Source organism: Esox lucius, chromosome 13, assembly GCF_011004845.1.
Source record: "Esox lucius isolate fEsoLuc1 chromosome 13, fEsoLuc1.pri, whole genome shotgun sequence".
NCBI lineage: Eukaryota > Metazoa > Chordata > Actinopteri > Esociformes > Esocidae > Esox > Esox lucius.
Genome location: NC_047581.1, coordinates 20,069,313 through 20,085,960, shown reverse-complemented (window position 1 = coordinate 20,085,960; position 16,648 = coordinate 20,069,313). Strand labels below are relative to the sequence as shown.

Below are 16,648 nucleotides of genomic sequence, written 5' to 3'. Positions count from 1 at the left end.
GATGCGTCAGTCTAGGGATTGCCGAGTGATGAGTGGTTAATACAGTAGTAGGATGTTTGTCTCATCAGATCAGAGAATGTTTTGTTCTCATGTTCTCTGTCTTTCAGGTGTTGCGTGCCTTAAAACTGGGAGGAGACAATGCCTCATATGCAGGTAACGGTAAAAGTGTGCAGGGTAAATATTATATAGGATAAATTGGGAGAACTAGAAAAATGCCCATTGTCAGGGCCAGCTCCAGGCATAAGCGGCATATGTGGTCGCATAGGGCCCCAGACTACTAGGGGGCTTCCAACTGCTAGGGAGCCCTTGACCAATAGAGGAGAGGGGGGCCCAAATAAAATTTTGCTTAGGGGGCTCAAAAGGCTAGAGCCGGCACTGCCCATTGTCATACAAATCTGAATGGCAATTTCTGAGAATTGGCACCCCAGTAGTAGCCTAGTATAAAAAGTCGGGTAGTGCCCACTCTCAACTGAATTTGCATCTCTGAAGCATATACATCGACTCTGGCTACCTTACCTCCAAATAAATGAAAAGCCTGATAGATTGACTTAAAGGACATATGGTGAAAACAATGTGGTTTATAAAGGAATTTGTGCACACTTCATTAATCCTCCCTATAAGTGATAGTGGTAAGACGTACGTCTCTAAAAATCTAAATAAATGATCACTTCTGTAAAAGAAAAATGGTTTGGAATGCATGTTGAAGATTATGTGATGGAACATGCAACAACTGACCTGATTCTTATATGGGGAGAGGCAGGTTCCTGTTTTTTTCCAGAAAAGGTGGCAGAAACCTTAAGAGTTCATATGTGGATGTCACCATTTTCCATGAGGTAGGCAGGTGCATAGTCAATGGGTGATTCATTTTAATAGGTATTTTGAATAAAGAAATGCTAAAATGACTATGACCAACAAAGAAGATGGGAACCAGAGGGAACTATAGACGTAATGATTAGGGAAACGGAACCAGTAGGGCAAAATGGTGACGAGACAAGTCCGGGAGAGATAAATGATAGGTCGTTTGATCGGTGGTGATCTGAAGGCCGGAAACATCGGCACAGTGGGGTGCAGGAGAAGGCGTGACATCGGAGGCCAATAGGACGTTGTTTCCTCATTATGGCAATTTGTTTAATCACTGAACACTGGGAAATTGCACGGCATGGAGGTTGAATATTTAAACTATTTCCAACATATATTTTTTCTTACAAATATTTTCCTACATTAACATATTGTACATAAGTCAAATTGGAGAATTGTTTAATATCTAAATAGTAAAGTACATGCACAGAAAGAGTGAAAATTACGACACATGAAAGCATTAACTTTTTAGTTTAATTAACTAAACTAACGCACGGATAGAGACCGATCGGATATGTTGCTGAGCTGTTGATATGCCAGTGGGGTAGCGTCGTCCTGTGATTTGCTTCCTTCCCTGGTTGCTCTGTTTGAACGGCTTTGGGGTAGGCGGGACTGGCCAGGCTGAGTGGTGTTTGCGGGTTGCTTGGAAACCCTACCAACGCTGCTGTCAATCAAGTCTGCTGTTGCACAAGCTGGATTGGACCTGCAAGTCTTCCAACTTTGTCTCATACGTAAGTGTGGTTTCATTTTATATTCTTAGTTTGAAAATGCTGCTCGCAAGTGCAGTTTTTAAGGTTAAATTAAATTACTGTATGCTGCGATGTTTCGATAATGGGTCACAGGCTTTGTAGAGTAAATGTGAAATAAAAAAATAAACAGAAATATTTTATTTCTAATTGACTTGTTATTTGCGCCTTATGACAAATATTTAATCAAATGCACCTGCATTACATTCTCGTGAGTCTGCTCTGCCCACAGAGCTGTTCTTTGAAGACATTTTTCAACAACCTGAATTAATAGCCTACATTTGCTTTTATAGCCTCATGATGCATCCAATTTGGAAGTCAATGGACAACTTTTCTACCCTGTCTTCAGTGAGAATAATTCCACAATCGTGTTAAAGACATGAGTATGTTTGTATGTGAGCTGGCCACTAAACACCAGTAGGTCATCAACTGTGTTCATGAAAGGAAGCTCAGCAGTCTGTAGGCCCCTAGGCAAAAAGGTATTTGTTTCCAGGGGAACATATGACCAACAACAACCCCCACTCACTACCACAAACCTCACTGCTCCAAGGTGTTAAAGAAAGTTGTGAAATAGTGCCTAAAACATTTTTTTTTTAAGGAAATGGCCGATGGAAATCATGAAGGAGCTGAGGAAGATGCTGAAGAGGACACTAATGAGATTCCTTATACTGGTAAGAGAATCTACAACTATAATGACAATTCCAATGATTTATCATTATTCAATTCCAAACGTTATTTCATTCAACTTCATATTTACTTTGACACACACATACAAACACAAATACTTATAATTTGTTTCTGCCCACTCAGACCAGGATGAAGTCAGCCATGCTCCTCTGCCACAGGACCAATGCGATCTCCTGTTAGATGCCATCGATGCCCAGTTGAGTCGCCTGCGGGTCAGTATGCTGCACCCAACCTCTCAGAGTTGAAAACTTGTCTGCATATTTTTGTTCACTTAATTTTAGTTTGTACAATTAGGAATTTATTTAAGTAGCTAAACGTTCACAGGTGCAGAACAGCAGCCATGGGATTGAAGGTTTCTCCAGAAAAAACTATTGCATGAATACAGGTATGTTGTTTAATTTACAACAGCACACTCAGAGTGATATTCCTTTGTGAAATAGTAACACACTAATATGATAACATCTTCATTGCTCTGTTAATTGCAGTTCATGTGAGCAGAAGCCAGTCCATGAGCAGGGACACAGGTTTGGGAAGTACCATTCCCACTAATGACTCCCCCATATCTTGCCTTGACTTGGTATGCTCAGAGAAAAAGGACCTTTCTTCAGGTGAGAAATGTCAACTTACATCTTTCATCTTGTCATAATTCAGTCCTTTCAGACATTCCTGCAGGATTGTAAATCCTGGCCAATTTATTCTTCAAGAATAGTTTGCCAGACTTGAGAAACGATTGCCACAGAGATACAGTCGAGAAAAGAATCCTCAGAAAATGATTGGATTTTCTAACTCCCTCCCCTTTCAGAGGGTATTCTGAAATACCCTTCCCCTACTATTCCCCCCCCTACCCATTTGACCCAGCCTCTCCCTCTGACCTGGTTCAGCCTGGATGTTTCTCACCCCTTCTCACCCCATTTCTGTCCCTGCAGAGAAGAGCTCAAGAGGCAGGGTGGATGCTTCTGATCAGGAGCAGAGGGCAGCGTACGAGAAAGAAGTCGTTCTAGAGTCCCGGACAGAGGAGTGTCGTTGGCGGCTCGAGAGGCTGTTGGGGGATGATGCCTGTGGGGGGGTATTGATGGAAGAGCTGCGCCCCCCTGCAGAAAGCGTGTGCACCGAGGACTTTGCCGTGCGCTTCAGAGACGAGATGGTGGCGGGGCTACCAGACGGGACCACACCGAGACTGGCTAGAGACCGGAGTAACAACATGGGACAGCCCTCTACACAGGAAGGGTCTGATAGCAGAGCAGCCCTCTCAGGCACCTGTCCGAAAGAGGGCTGCTCCTGTCCATTTCTGTTACCCCAGCCAGCCACGGGTGAGAGGGTTGACATCTCCCTGCCCGGGCACAGAGTCACAGTGGGCTGTAGTCATCTGAGGGGAAATGGAACAGTATCCAGGGTTACTTTTTATACTGGCACGTCTGTTTCTCTGTCCAGATATTGATGCTTTTGTCTTTCTGCGCTGGTTCCAGTGTCAGTGCCTGGTACTATCAGCAGCAGCAGCAGTGGTGGTACGGGAGTTGTCACTGAGGACCGTTCCAGTTTAGAGCATGAGGGAACCAAGGAGAACAGGAGCCATTCTTCCAGAGCCACCACCAGACGCTTGGCAGGTTCTCTGCCACATAGAACATCTAGTCCTTAATGTCAATTACTGTACCCTTTCAACGCACAGCTATAATTATTCATTTACCACCCAGGATATTATTTCTGTAATAAATGATTAATGGTAACTCCAGCCTCTTCCTTGTCTTCCCCAGGAGTGCCAGTATGGAATTTTGACACAGTGACCATGGACAGTGACCTGGAGTCTGTCCGCACAGAGACGATCAGACAGCACATCAACAGCAGGCCAGGTGAGGCCGGGGCTAGGGGCCATTACCAACATAATTGACATCAGCTAGCTGACACTACTGAGATCCGCTGTTTCATCACCGTAGGATGCCTTTCTGCCATTCAGTCTGTCGAGCACATGGATGGTCTCCACACTGACCACACTGACTGTGACACATCATCTCAGGAGCTGAGTGATCTCCAGGTTATCCCTGGTAGGACTTCCAGGACCAGGCATTTCTGATTATAGTGTGCCATAACTAAATTATTACAATAAGTCAATGTACATTATTTTTATTTATTTATCCCGTGTGAAGTGCTGAGCGCTAGCAATGGACCTGTGACCAGCGAAGGGGTCCCCCTCCGTAAAGCACACAAAAGCAGAAGAAATACTCCCAGGTAGCCTTCACCAGATCATTCAAGTGAAGGGACGTCAGAGTCCGATTCAATCTGACTAGCTTTTCTTTGTTTCATATCCTTCCATGCATTCTGTCTGCAGATCTATGCTCTCTGTAGATGACGATGAGGAAACAGATCAGCGATGTGTCTGCCGAAGGAGAGAAAGGCCTAACCAGTCTGCAGGATACCATGTGTGTGCAGTGAGGGACTCCTTTAGTAGACATGTTCACTGTCTTTAGGTCCATTCACTCTGAAGCCACTGAGCGATTAATACAGCATGCCTATTAACACAATGTTTACTACATTTGAGTAGTTGTTCTCTACCAGAGATGCCACCATAGCACCTCCTCACGTGTTGTCTCTTAAAACTCTGCCTCCACTCAGCAGAGAACCGTGAGTTGTCTGGAGGAGATTAGGTCAGCCTGCATACAGAAGGAGGAGGAGCTGGCTACCCTCAAACAGGAGGGATTCTTCTGCTCATCCCTCCTGATATAGACTGAAATTCCAACATTATATTAGGGATATTTGTGATTTGTGTATTTTTTTTGTTCTGGTTGTCCGTGTGTATTCATCTTTGTATTTGTCTTGTAGGATTGTGAGGAAGAAGAGAGGAGGGAGCTGAGGAGAGCTGAGCTTTGTGAGACGGAGCTGTTCTTCACTGACCTCCGTCCGAAAAGAAAGGTAGGCCCAGAACACATTACCTTCCAGTTAATGAATTTGTCATGTGAAGTCTGAGAGATGCTGTTGCAATAGGGAATTTCTATGTGCGGTTGTTGATAAAGGTTAATGAAGAATCATTCAGGTTTTAATTCAAGGGATAGTTCGAACAACATCTGTAGGTTTTTCAGGAACACATGCATATCAGGAACAACTGTCCGAAAAGAAGGTAATGCTGAATCCTGTAGGTGTTCTTAACGTGGAACTAGAATCCTGGCTATTGGTGAGGTATAGACAGCACTTTAAATACAGTGGGGAGAACAAGTATTTGATACACTGCCGATTTTGCAGGTTTTCCCACTTACAATGCATGTATAAGTCTGTAATTGTTATCATAGGTACTCTTCAACTGTGAGTGACGGAATCTAAAACAAAAATCCAATTAAGTAATTAATGAGCATTTTATTGCATGACATAAGTATTTGATGCATCAGAAAAGTAGAACTTAATATTTGGTACAGAAACCTTTGTTTGCAATTACAGAGATCATACATTTCCTGTAGTTCTTGACCAGGTTTGCACTCACTGCAGCAGGGATTTTGGCCCACTCCTCTATACAGACCTTCTCCAGATCCTTCAGGTTTCGGGGCTGTCAATGTGGAATACAGACTTTCAGCTCCCTCCAAAGGTTTTTTATTGGGTTCAGGTCTGGAGACTGGCTAGGCCACTCCAGGACCTTGAGATGCTTCTTACCGAGCCACTCCTTAGTTGCCCTGGCTGTGTGTTTCGGGAAGACCCAGCCATGACCCATCTTCAATGCTCTTACTGAGGGAAGGAGGTTGTTGGCCAAGATCTCGCGATACATGGCCCCATCCATCCTCCCCTCAATACGGTGCAGTCGTCCTGTCCCCTTTGCAGAAAAGCATCCCCAAAGAAGGATGTTTCCACCTCCATGCTTCACAGTTGGGATGGTGTTCTTGGGGTTGTACTCATCCTTCTTCTTCCTCCAAACACGGCGAGTGGAGTTTAGACCAAAAAGCTCTATTCCTCCTCTGGATCATCCAGATGGTCGTTTGGCAAACTTCAGACGGGCCTGGACATGCGCTGGCTTGAGCAGGGGGACCTTGCATGCACTGCAGGATTTTAATCCATGACGGCTTAGTGTGTTACTTATGGTTTTCTTTGAGACTGTGGTCCCAGCTCTCTTCAGGTCATTGACCAGGTCCTGGGCTGATCCCTCACCTTCCTCGTGATCATTGATGCCCCACGAGGTGAGATCTTGCATGGAGCCCCAGACTGAGGGAGATTGAGCGTCATCTTGAACTTCTTCCATTTTCTAATAATTGCGCCAACAGTTGTTGCCTTCTCACCAAGTTGCTTGCCTATTGTCCTGTAGCCCATCCCAGCCTTGTGCAGGTCTACAATTTTATCCCTGATGTCCTAACACAGCTCTCTGGCCATTGTGGAGAGGTTGGAGTCTGTTTGATTGAGTGTGTGGACAGGTGTCTTTTATACAGGTAACGAGTTCAAACAGGTGCAGTTAATACAGGTAATGAGTGGAGAACAGGAGGGCTTCTTAAAGAAAAACTAACAGGTCTGTGAGAGCTGGAATTCCTACCTGGTTGGTAGGTGATCAAATACTTATGTCATGCAATAAAATGCTAATTAATTATAAAAAAATCATACAATGGGATTGTTTTAGATTCCGTCTCTCACAGTTGAAGTGTGCCTATGATAAAAATTGCAGACCACTACATGCTTTGTAAGTAGGGAAACCTACAAAATCGGCAGTGTATCAAATACTTGTTCTCCCCACTGTACCAAGATCATCATTAATGAAGTTCATAATACACAATCAGTAGTCAAATGCATGTGAAACAATAAAATACCACATTTTCACAGCTGTGTTGTGTTTCCCAGGATGCTGTTCAGGAATTGGACCAGCTGTCCGTGGGGGTGGAGCAGATGGAGCTGGAAGGGCGGAGTCAGGAGGCCGGCCTAGGTGACAGCAAGGCAGAGGCAGACAGTACCAGGTGCCAACATAATCAAACCCATTACTGCCCTGTATGCCTAAAAACACAATACAGCTTACATCTATTCTATCCTCGTCTTTACAACCTTCACAGCTGATTAGGCCGAATTCACAGTTATTCATTGAGTTGTAGTTGTCAGCTTCGTCGGTTGCAGAGGCAGAGGGACTGTTGCGTGCAGGAGGTCAGGAATATGGAGGAGGAGATGGCTGCTCTGTGTAAACACAAACGTGTCCACACAGACAATTCGTTGTCCTTCAGGGTAACATATGCTTTTTCTAGCTTGGTTGGCACTTTTCCCTCCTCTATTACAATATGATTTAATTATAACCGCCAATTTCATGTACTTATAACCTCTCTCCTTTACCTGCTTCCCCACTGTCCCAGAGAAGTGTCAGAATGTCTGTCCTTGAGAGAGAAGAGTTGGACAGACAGCTGGAGAGTGCCAAAACAGAGCTGTTTGCTGAGCAACGGCGTTCTAGACTCAAGCTGGAGACCGTGCAAGAGGTACAGTGTTCAGGCTGATGCTCAGAACATGTTACAGTGACAGTCAAGGCTTTAAATGAGTTTGAACCATTTTTCATGTGGGAATTTGGCAGAGGTTGGATGAGGCTCGTGAGCAACTCCAGCATGTGACAGATGAGGAGAGGTCACTAAGGGACAGGTGTGCATGTCTGGAGGAGAAACACAGGCAGAAACAGGAGCAGGAGGAGGTACTGTCACCATCTGTCTTCCCCATAATTAACCTTTATCACAACCTCTGACTGCTGCCTTAAAATCTCTCTAATCTCTCTCGGCCTCTCAGGCAGTGTGGTTGATGGTTTGTAAACTGCAGACTGAGCTGGGGGAGAGTGAGAGCAGGGTGGGAGCCCTGGAGAGGATAGTTGCCCAGAAGGAGCTGCAGCTGCTGGGACTCCAGGAGGAAATGGGTGCCCTGCAGGCACAGAGAGATGGCCTGCAGGAGGAGCTCCAGAGCATGAGGGAGCAGCACAGCATTACCCTAAGAGAGATCCAAGAGCAGGTAGGCACACTGACGCAGATGGTGAGCTGGCAGTCTCTAGTACAGCGGATGAGTCTGTGTGACTGTCCATGTCAGTGTTCAGTGGATGAGTCTGTGTGACTGTCCCTGTCATTGTATGGTGGATGAGTCTGTGTGACTGTGCCTGTCAATAAACAGTGGATGAGTCTGTGACTGTGCCTGTCAATGTATGGTGGATGAGTCTGTGTGACTGTCCCTGTCAGTGTACAGTGGATGAGTATGTGTGACTGTCCCTGTCAGTGTACAGTGGATGAGTCTGTGTGACTGTCCCTGTCAGTGTACAGTGGATGAGTCTGTGTGACTGTCCCTGTCAGTGTACAGTGGATGAGTCTGTGTGACTGTCCCTGTCAGTGTACAGTGGATGAGTCTGGGTGACTGTGCCTGTCAATGTCCCGATTCCATGTTAAACCAGTTATCAGCCAACATGCCACACTAACAGACTACCCAATGAGTGCTGTCATGTTACATTTTAGTCATTTAGCAGATGTTTTTACTCAGATCTACTAACAGTGTTGTCTGTTAGTGTGTGTGCAGGATGGAAGGGGTAAGTCTGGACCAGCTGATAGTTAACTTTGAGGAAAACATCCAGAAGATGAGAGGCTACAGCAACATGGTTGATTACCCCTGTATTTCATTAATTCAAACACTGATATCTTTACTGCTCCTCTGTTTCCAGGCTCATATTCAAGCTGAAGAAGAGAAAGCAATGGCTCTCAGAGCACAGGCCCTGTCTCATACCAAGCACACCGAGTCCGTACAGAAACACCTCCAGGTCAGTATCTTTCACCGGTCCGGACCTCTGAAAGTGTCCCACCAGAACTGTTCCCGGGTCAGTTTCACAGTTTCCTCTGTAGATGAAGGAGGAGGAAGGCAGGAAGCTGAAGGAGGCCCTTCAGAAGCAGAAAGAGGTGATGAGGAGGCGAGAGGAGGAGCTGCGTGCTGAAGCTCAGAAGATGGTATGTATTCCTATTGTCTGTGTCTCCTGATGAGATGTATTGTTAAACCTAGGCATAATGATTGCCTGTTGCCACTGCAGATTAACACCTTAGAGCAGGAGAGGAAGACATGGGAAAGAGTAAAGAAAGAAGCTCTACAGGTGCAGTCTGGGATACTGGAGGAGCAAGGCCGGAAGGCTCTGGAGACCATCCGTGGGGAATTTGAGACGGAGAAGAGGAATGCCTTGGTTCTTCAGAACAAAGTGGTGGAATTACAGACAGTAAGCAGAACCAAGACTGGGTGGCAGAGAGCCTAGCAGTTAGAGCATTACACATCATAGATAGACCTAGCATAGTACCCAGCATATTACCTAACGTAGTACCCAGCATAGTACCCAGCATAGTACCTAACGTAGTACCCAGCATATTATCTAACGTAGTACCCAGCATAGTACCCAACATAGTACCCAGTATAGTACCCAGCATATTATCTAACGTAGTACCCAGCATAGTACCTAACGTAGTACCCAGCATAATACCCAGCATAGTACCAGCATTGTACCAACCATAGTACCCAGCATTGTACCTACCATAGTATCCAGCATACACCTAGCAGAGTGCCCAGCATAGTACCAGCAATGTACTTAGCATACTACCCAGCATATTATTATTATCAGACAACTGGTTTCAGACAGATCAGTATGACCATGTTTTAAAGGTAACGATGCCATTCCTCTGTCTCCTCTCAGAGAGTGCAGGAGCTGGAGAGTGAGAGCCGCACGCAGCGGAGGAAGTGGTCTGAGATGAGCGAGTCCCTGAAAGAGGAGCACCAAGCTGAGCTACAAAGAGTACACAGGCTCATGGAGCAGGTGAGGACAGGCTACCTCTTTACCTTACCGACGCACATGGTTTACATGGTGGCCTGACCAGGCTGTGGTTGCAGGAGGGCCAGAGGGAGACGTTGAGGCTGGAGCAGGTTGTCCGGTGGGCGGAGGAGGAGGCGGGCAGGCTGCAGGCATTGCTGGCGGAGAGGGAGCACAGATACAAGCAAGCCACGGCCAGGCTGGAGCAGCAGCTCAGACACTGGGCCCAGGAGCTGGGAGACGAGTGTCAGCATCTACAGCACCTGCTGGAACACACCGGGACCATACACAGCTCCCTTCAGCTCCCACACAGGTTCTGTCTCTCTCTATCACGCAGACACACTCATGCCCTGTTATACTCATCACACACTACCTGATTGACATGTACAACGCGGATATAGTGTTGTGTATTCCAATCTTTCAGTGTTGGTGCTCTAAACTGATGGTGTGCTGTAGTCCTACAGTGGCCCAAGCTGTTCCCATCCTGCAGGCTCTCAGAGAGCAGTTGCAACAATCAGTCAACCAACTACAGCAGGAGCTGGAGTCACAGAGACGCAGCACTCAGCAGCTGAGCCTGGACAAGGTGTGTTCAGGACACTGTCTCCACCAGGCACTCCCATAGAGCACAAACGTACAAGCTAAGAGAACCATCCCTTTCTGTATACTGTAGGAGCAGAGTTTACATGCTCAGAGGGAGCAGATGTTGATGGAGAGAGACCAGGCTCTGGGCTCACTGAAGGAGAGACTCATTAAGGTATGGATTTCATTGCGTTTTGTGACACACATACACACACACACACACACACCAATCATCTACCATCCTATGCTGATGCTGCAGGATCACATTGAGGAGCTGAGCGTTCTCCAGCGGGCCCAGGTGTGGGAGGGAGGAGAGGAGACAGGAGGTGTTGTTGCTTCCTTGCGCAGGCAGCTGCAGGCTAAAGACCAGGAACTGCACCAGGTACAGAGGAGCATGGGTCAGTGGAAGGAGCAGATGACAGCTCGTCTGGCGGGCAAGTTTGAGGCGGAGCTGACGAGCGAACTTGTGAGGTTTGCAGCTTACAATCCTACAGTATTTACACTAGTATTTACACTGAGCTGACTTTCAGAGCACTAAGGTGCAGCCTTGGAAACAGTTGTATCATGGACAGACATTGGGACATGTTCTGTTGCATTCAGTGTTTGCACTTTTTTCCACTCCACAGGTGCAAAGCAAAGTTGCTTAATTGGAGGTAACTAACTACACTTTTAAGACTGCATGTCTAGAGGCTCAACTAACTCATTAATCTTGATAATTTTTCATACCAAAATATCATAATCTCACTTTACTGTAGAGCAGTACTTTTCAGTAGTCTCTACACTTATCACCCGATGTGTTATATCGTTTTGTTAACCACCTAACAGTGCTACTATACTAGAGCCATCAGCCATTAAGAAATGCCTCCTTTGAAATCAATTACAACGTCATACTATTCGTGTTGCATCGCATCCTGTGGCAGCATCCAAGCTTCAAGAATGGCAGAGGTTAAATTCTCAAAGGATGACAAATGTTTTTGTTTTCTCCATCTTGTAAAATGTATATAAGAAGAAAAAAAAAGATAATTTAGGGTTTCAGGTGTAGTAGGTAGAATGTTATTAACACTCATAGAGCAAGGCAACACAATGTCTGTAGTGGTGCTCTAGTGTTAAATTAAGCTTAGTTATGCTGTGTCAGGAGATTATATTTCTACCTATTACAACGGATATGTTTGTGTTGCAGAAAGGCACCTAAGGCACAAGAGGAGAAGCAGAGGAAGCTGGAGAAACTGGAGGAGGAAATGAGACATATTACTGAGGTAAAAATCAACATATAGGAACTAGGTGAGCCTGAGTACCAAGCTTTTCTGAGGAACCTTTTGGTGCCGAAATGGTACACTACTTGTTGGTTGAGGCTAGGGTTACTTTAGGAGTCAGAGTAACCCTTCAAGCATGAGCAAGAGCACTTTTAACTAATTGGTCATTTTAAAAAAGGGCTGTGATGGAGCTGTCCAAATAGGAAGAAAGTCAGTATTAGAAGGAAAATAAAAATGACTATCGTTCAAAGTGGCAAGAATTAGTAAAAATAAAGTACTGAGCCTCTAGAAATTTCATAAATGCCCTAGCTAGATCAACACATTGTAAACTCTACAACAGCACCTTTTTAGACTGGAATGGAGACAAGTTAGCTGAAGGTTTGTCAAAGAAATGACTTACATTTCCAAGTGCCAAGGTCTATTAACAATTTAAAAAAAAACATCCAATACCAAAACGAAGGCTGGTTAGAGCTACACCTGAGAGGAACACATCCTGTAAAGATAGCAACTGGCGTGATATAAGATTAGGATACACTCTACAAGTTGAACATGGCAACACACTTTGGAAGAAAGTACAGTGGGTAATAGCAGTGACACAATAGCATATAGGTGATGAATATTAATGACACCCTAGTATACCTAAGACTCACCTCTGTTCCATTTAAAAGTCTAACAAACATTTCAAATGAATGAGAAAAATGTACTAGCTCACATACTAAGGCAACCAAAATGTTTTGCAGTTAGTGCATAGTTGCTTGGGTGAACTAGACAAAATAACTAACACAAAACCAAAAATGTGCCAGGAACTAACTAATCATACAGTAAGAGCAGTGATGGTTTCTCCAAATTGCTGCAAAATACATACATTCTTTATAACCCCAGCATATTTTAAACATGCTAAATACATTAAATATATTTGAAAAAAATATTTATGAGCAGTAATTATAACATTTATACAGTAGGTCCATTATAATGTCTGAACAATTTCAATCCATATTAAGATTTAAATGATGCATATAAGACTGGGCTGGTGAGTTATTGTTTACTTCCCCTCAAAACTATTTAATTACCTACTGAATTGCCTCCAACCTGCAGTCTTAGTTTGCTCACCCCTATCCTTTGATTCTCAAGAACTACAAGAAAATTCCACCCACTAGTGGACCAGTGGACCAGTTTTATTATAAATCTACCATTATGAAACATGAATTCATAAACCAACAAACCAAATCACCAGTTGAGATCTTTTTCATTCTGTGTCCCCTCTATTACAGAGTCATAAATGACAAGCTGTCAGCAGGCTGTACATCACAACCAGTAAAATTATCCTCTAGGGGAAGTCTTGGTCTTGCTATGAATAAAAGTCTATAAAAAGTCTATAAAAAATATATATATAATATATATATATATATATATATATATATATATATATATATATATATATATATATATATATATATATATATTTTGTTACATTTGCTTACTTTGTTTGTGTAAAAGGAATTACTGGAGGACATCAATGTCAAAATACTTAAAGTTCATAAAATGAATGACTCCCTGAATTACAGGAGACATTACCTAAATGTCACAATGACAAAATGGGTTGTTAAATTCCCATTCGTTTGCAGTTATGTTTTACAACTAGGCTAATGGTTGGGGACATACTCACTGTTTTGGAATATGGTTACTATGGAATATGGTTGCTAGGAAAATCTCTTTTGACATGGTACAGACAGTACTTATGATTTTTTTTTTACTCTCTTTAGCCCACTCAGTTCTCCCCTCCTTTTATGTGTAACAGAAACCTATCTGACACCAGCCACTAGGTGCCACTGGCTACACTAGACCCGACACCCTAAACTTAACTATAGCTGCCCTCACCCATGCAAAAAAGACACCATGGAATGCAATCAAAGTCCATTCATATAAAATGATTGGAGTCTGAAATACAGGACAAATGTACAACAACCTGGGAAAAATGTGACATATGGTCCCCTTAACATCTAGAGCCCCTCAAACTCAACTGATGACTTTGAAGCCAGATCCACCCTGTTCTTTTGCTGCAACCCTCTAATCAGGGACATTTTTAGACCTGGGACACCAGGTGGTGCAATTAATGATGAGGTAGAAGAGAACCATCTGAATCCAGATCTTTGAGGGTAAGAGTTATACCCCTTGTATGGAGCATATATTGAATCTCTCCTTCGCTCCTTTTACTTTTATCACCACCCTCCACCCTCCTGCCCCTTGTCCTTGTTTCCTGGTAGACATGCAGTGTGTCTGGAGCCCAGCAGTCAGCCTCTTCTCCCACCCTCCACATGAGGCGTCCCCATGCCCCTCCTGGGCCTTCAGACCTGGCTTCCTTCAAGCTACTACATCATCTCCAGAGCCGGGTCAAACAGCTCCGTGCTGAGAACCAGGCCCATTCCTTTAGCGCCACTCTCCTGGGAAATGCCCTTCCAGGCAGGTCTCCAATGGAGCTGGCTGGGTCCTACCTGGAGACGGTGAGTTGAGTTCCACCTGCTTTTTGAGTGAAGAGGCCATGACATCTTCTGTCTTAATAATAATTTATTCGCTAGTCGTTGGAGTCCTGCTATAAACAGTACCTTTTTTAATGAAGGCTTTCAAATGCTTTCAAAAAGATTTTGTAAGCATTATGTTTATGGGTAACAAATAATGACCTGTCGTGCTGTATAATATCTCAAAATGTGGCATAACTGTGTGTCAACAATGGATGGTAAATGTGACAACTCACAACTAAATACCTGCTGGACCCGGTCAGGTGTTCAACACATTCGCCCTGTTCACACTGAAACATCTGCCACAGAAAATTGGGGCCATTGGAGTGGGTTAGAATAAAGCCAAGGTAGAGTCCTGGGAATAGAAGGGGGATTTGTATTTGGTCTACTGTACCACACTTTGCTCACACTGACACACATTTAAATACCACTCACACCCTACAGGGACCTGTGGATGATGATCTATCTGGAACAGACATAATATTTGTAACATATTTACTGACCATGGGTTGTGACTTACTTTATTTGATGTGAGACAGATCCTGTTTTTCATAACAAATACATTAAGACTTAATGTCGTATGACATTAAAAGGTTTGTGGACCTATTATATATCAATATAACGCTATAGATATATATATATTTATATATACCATTTGATAGCCTTGATTCACTGTTTTATAAAGCCTTTATTACAGTGCTTATGTTACTATTAAAAATTATGCCATTATTGATATTGGTGGTCATGTTTTAATGAAACTACTATGAAGGCTTGATAAGTATAGCTGGTAAAAACAAAATCTTAACTGTATAATTTTGTTGACATGATTCATGATATGTTAATAATTCTCTTGAGTGATTGCTAAATTCTTTCTGTGATTTTATCCAATCAGATACCACTGTCCCAGGACTGCTCTCGGTTTTGGAATCTTTCGTGTTCCAGGACAGTCCAGAGTTAACAATTGTGTGGTTTGCCAGATGTCAGTCTGTAAAAGTGTTTGTGTAAAATAAATAACTGGAGGATCAATGTCAAAATACTTAAAGCTCATAAAATAAATGACTCTCTGAATTACAGCATAAATTACCTAAATGTCACAATGACCAAACTGGTTGTTAAATTCTCATTCCTCTGCAGTTATGTTTTACAACTAGGCTAAAGGTTGGGGACATAGTCACTGAGTGAATATTTGATCAACCAACCATCTGCAGAGTGCATGTTGTGGAGATGGGACGTTTGGCAGTGGGATCATGTGAATGGACTACAATCTTAAGGACCCTGTGAAGCTGCAAGTCACCTTTGTTAAATGTCTTGTGATGTAGCAAGAGAGATTGTAATCATTACTCCCAATGTAAATCTCACATTATGTGAATGTGTAAATTATATCGCAACGCAGTTTTGTTCTTTATCACTGAAGCATGAACAAAACGAACAAGTAGCACTAAGGACACTTCGATCTGCATCACTTCAGTTAGAGTGGTTGAAATGTAAAAGCAATGTTCCTGTAGTAGTAAAATTAATTCACAGTAATGGCAGCATATTTCGGGAATTACATTTACATTCACGCAACATGTAAACACTTCAGCAATATAGACTGAAAAGTTATTAGCTGCCACATAATTAAGGAAACCAACTAATTTACCAGCAAAAATAACAACTTAACACCTTGCAAAACTATTTACAAATGTTTTACATAAAAGTGGGGCAAATAGTTTTGCACTTTGTGCCAGGTTGTGCTGACACACAAGAGAAAGAAAGCCACATGAGCAAATAAAGTACATGAACTGAAGAAATAATTAAATCTGTAATAGTTGTGCAGTTTGCAAATGATCAGCCTTTTCACTAACTTTTTACTGACTCAGATTCACTGCTGGTCTCAATGAAGGATTGATATACAAGTCTCCAACTCATTTCAGGACATGCTCACACTAACAAATTGTGTATTATTATTTACAGTTATTGCTTTATGAAATGAACAATATATATATAGATTTTTTTTTTTAAACATTTAAATTTCTGTGAAACCACCGCAAAACTCAAGCATTTTTGGCAGCAGCTATCACAAAAAAAACATCCATTAGGGACTATGTACCCTCTTCCATTAGGTATCAAAACACTGTACATTAGAAATATATTTAGAAACATATAAAGTTGTAGCACTCAGATGGCTAATGTCTGTTAAGGTGCATAAAAGGATACAATCAAAATGTACAATGATGGTGAAACTAAGTAATTTCATTTTTTGTTTGTATTATTCAAGGAAGA

General features: G+C 43.1%; 1 protein-coding gene across 1 annotated transcript; it reads left to right on the top strand.

Annotated features, from left to right (window-relative positions):
- Window positions 1-1,501: 1,501 nt before the first annotated feature.
- On the top strand, window positions 1,502-16,247 carry si:ch211-102c2.8 (trichohyalin). Its single transcript, XM_010898880.4, has 29 exons — window positions 1,502-1,589; window positions 2,203-2,275; window positions 2,415-2,503; window positions 2,616-2,676; window positions 2,777-2,899; window positions 3,218-3,601; window positions 3,758-3,895; window positions 4,043-4,138; window positions 4,223-4,330; window positions 4,433-4,514; window positions 4,615-4,705; window positions 5,106-5,195; window positions 7,092-7,204; window positions 7,337-7,463; window positions 7,589-7,708; window positions 7,801-7,914; window positions 8,007-8,222; window positions 8,917-9,012; window positions 9,095-9,196; window positions 9,277-9,456; window positions 9,925-10,044; window positions 10,119-10,351; window positions 10,495-10,621; window positions 10,709-10,792; window positions 10,877-11,088; window positions 11,244-11,270; window positions 11,798-11,873; window positions 14,135-14,371; window positions 15,279-16,247. The coding sequence occupies exons 2-29, from the start codon at window positions 2,206-2,208 to the stop codon at window positions 15,342-15,344; spliced, it is 3,582 nt and encodes a 1,193-aa protein (XP_010897182.2). The 5' UTR covers window positions 1,502-1,589; window positions 2,203-2,205; the 3' UTR covers window positions 15,345-16,247.
- Window positions 16,248-16,648: the final 401 nt, after the last annotated feature.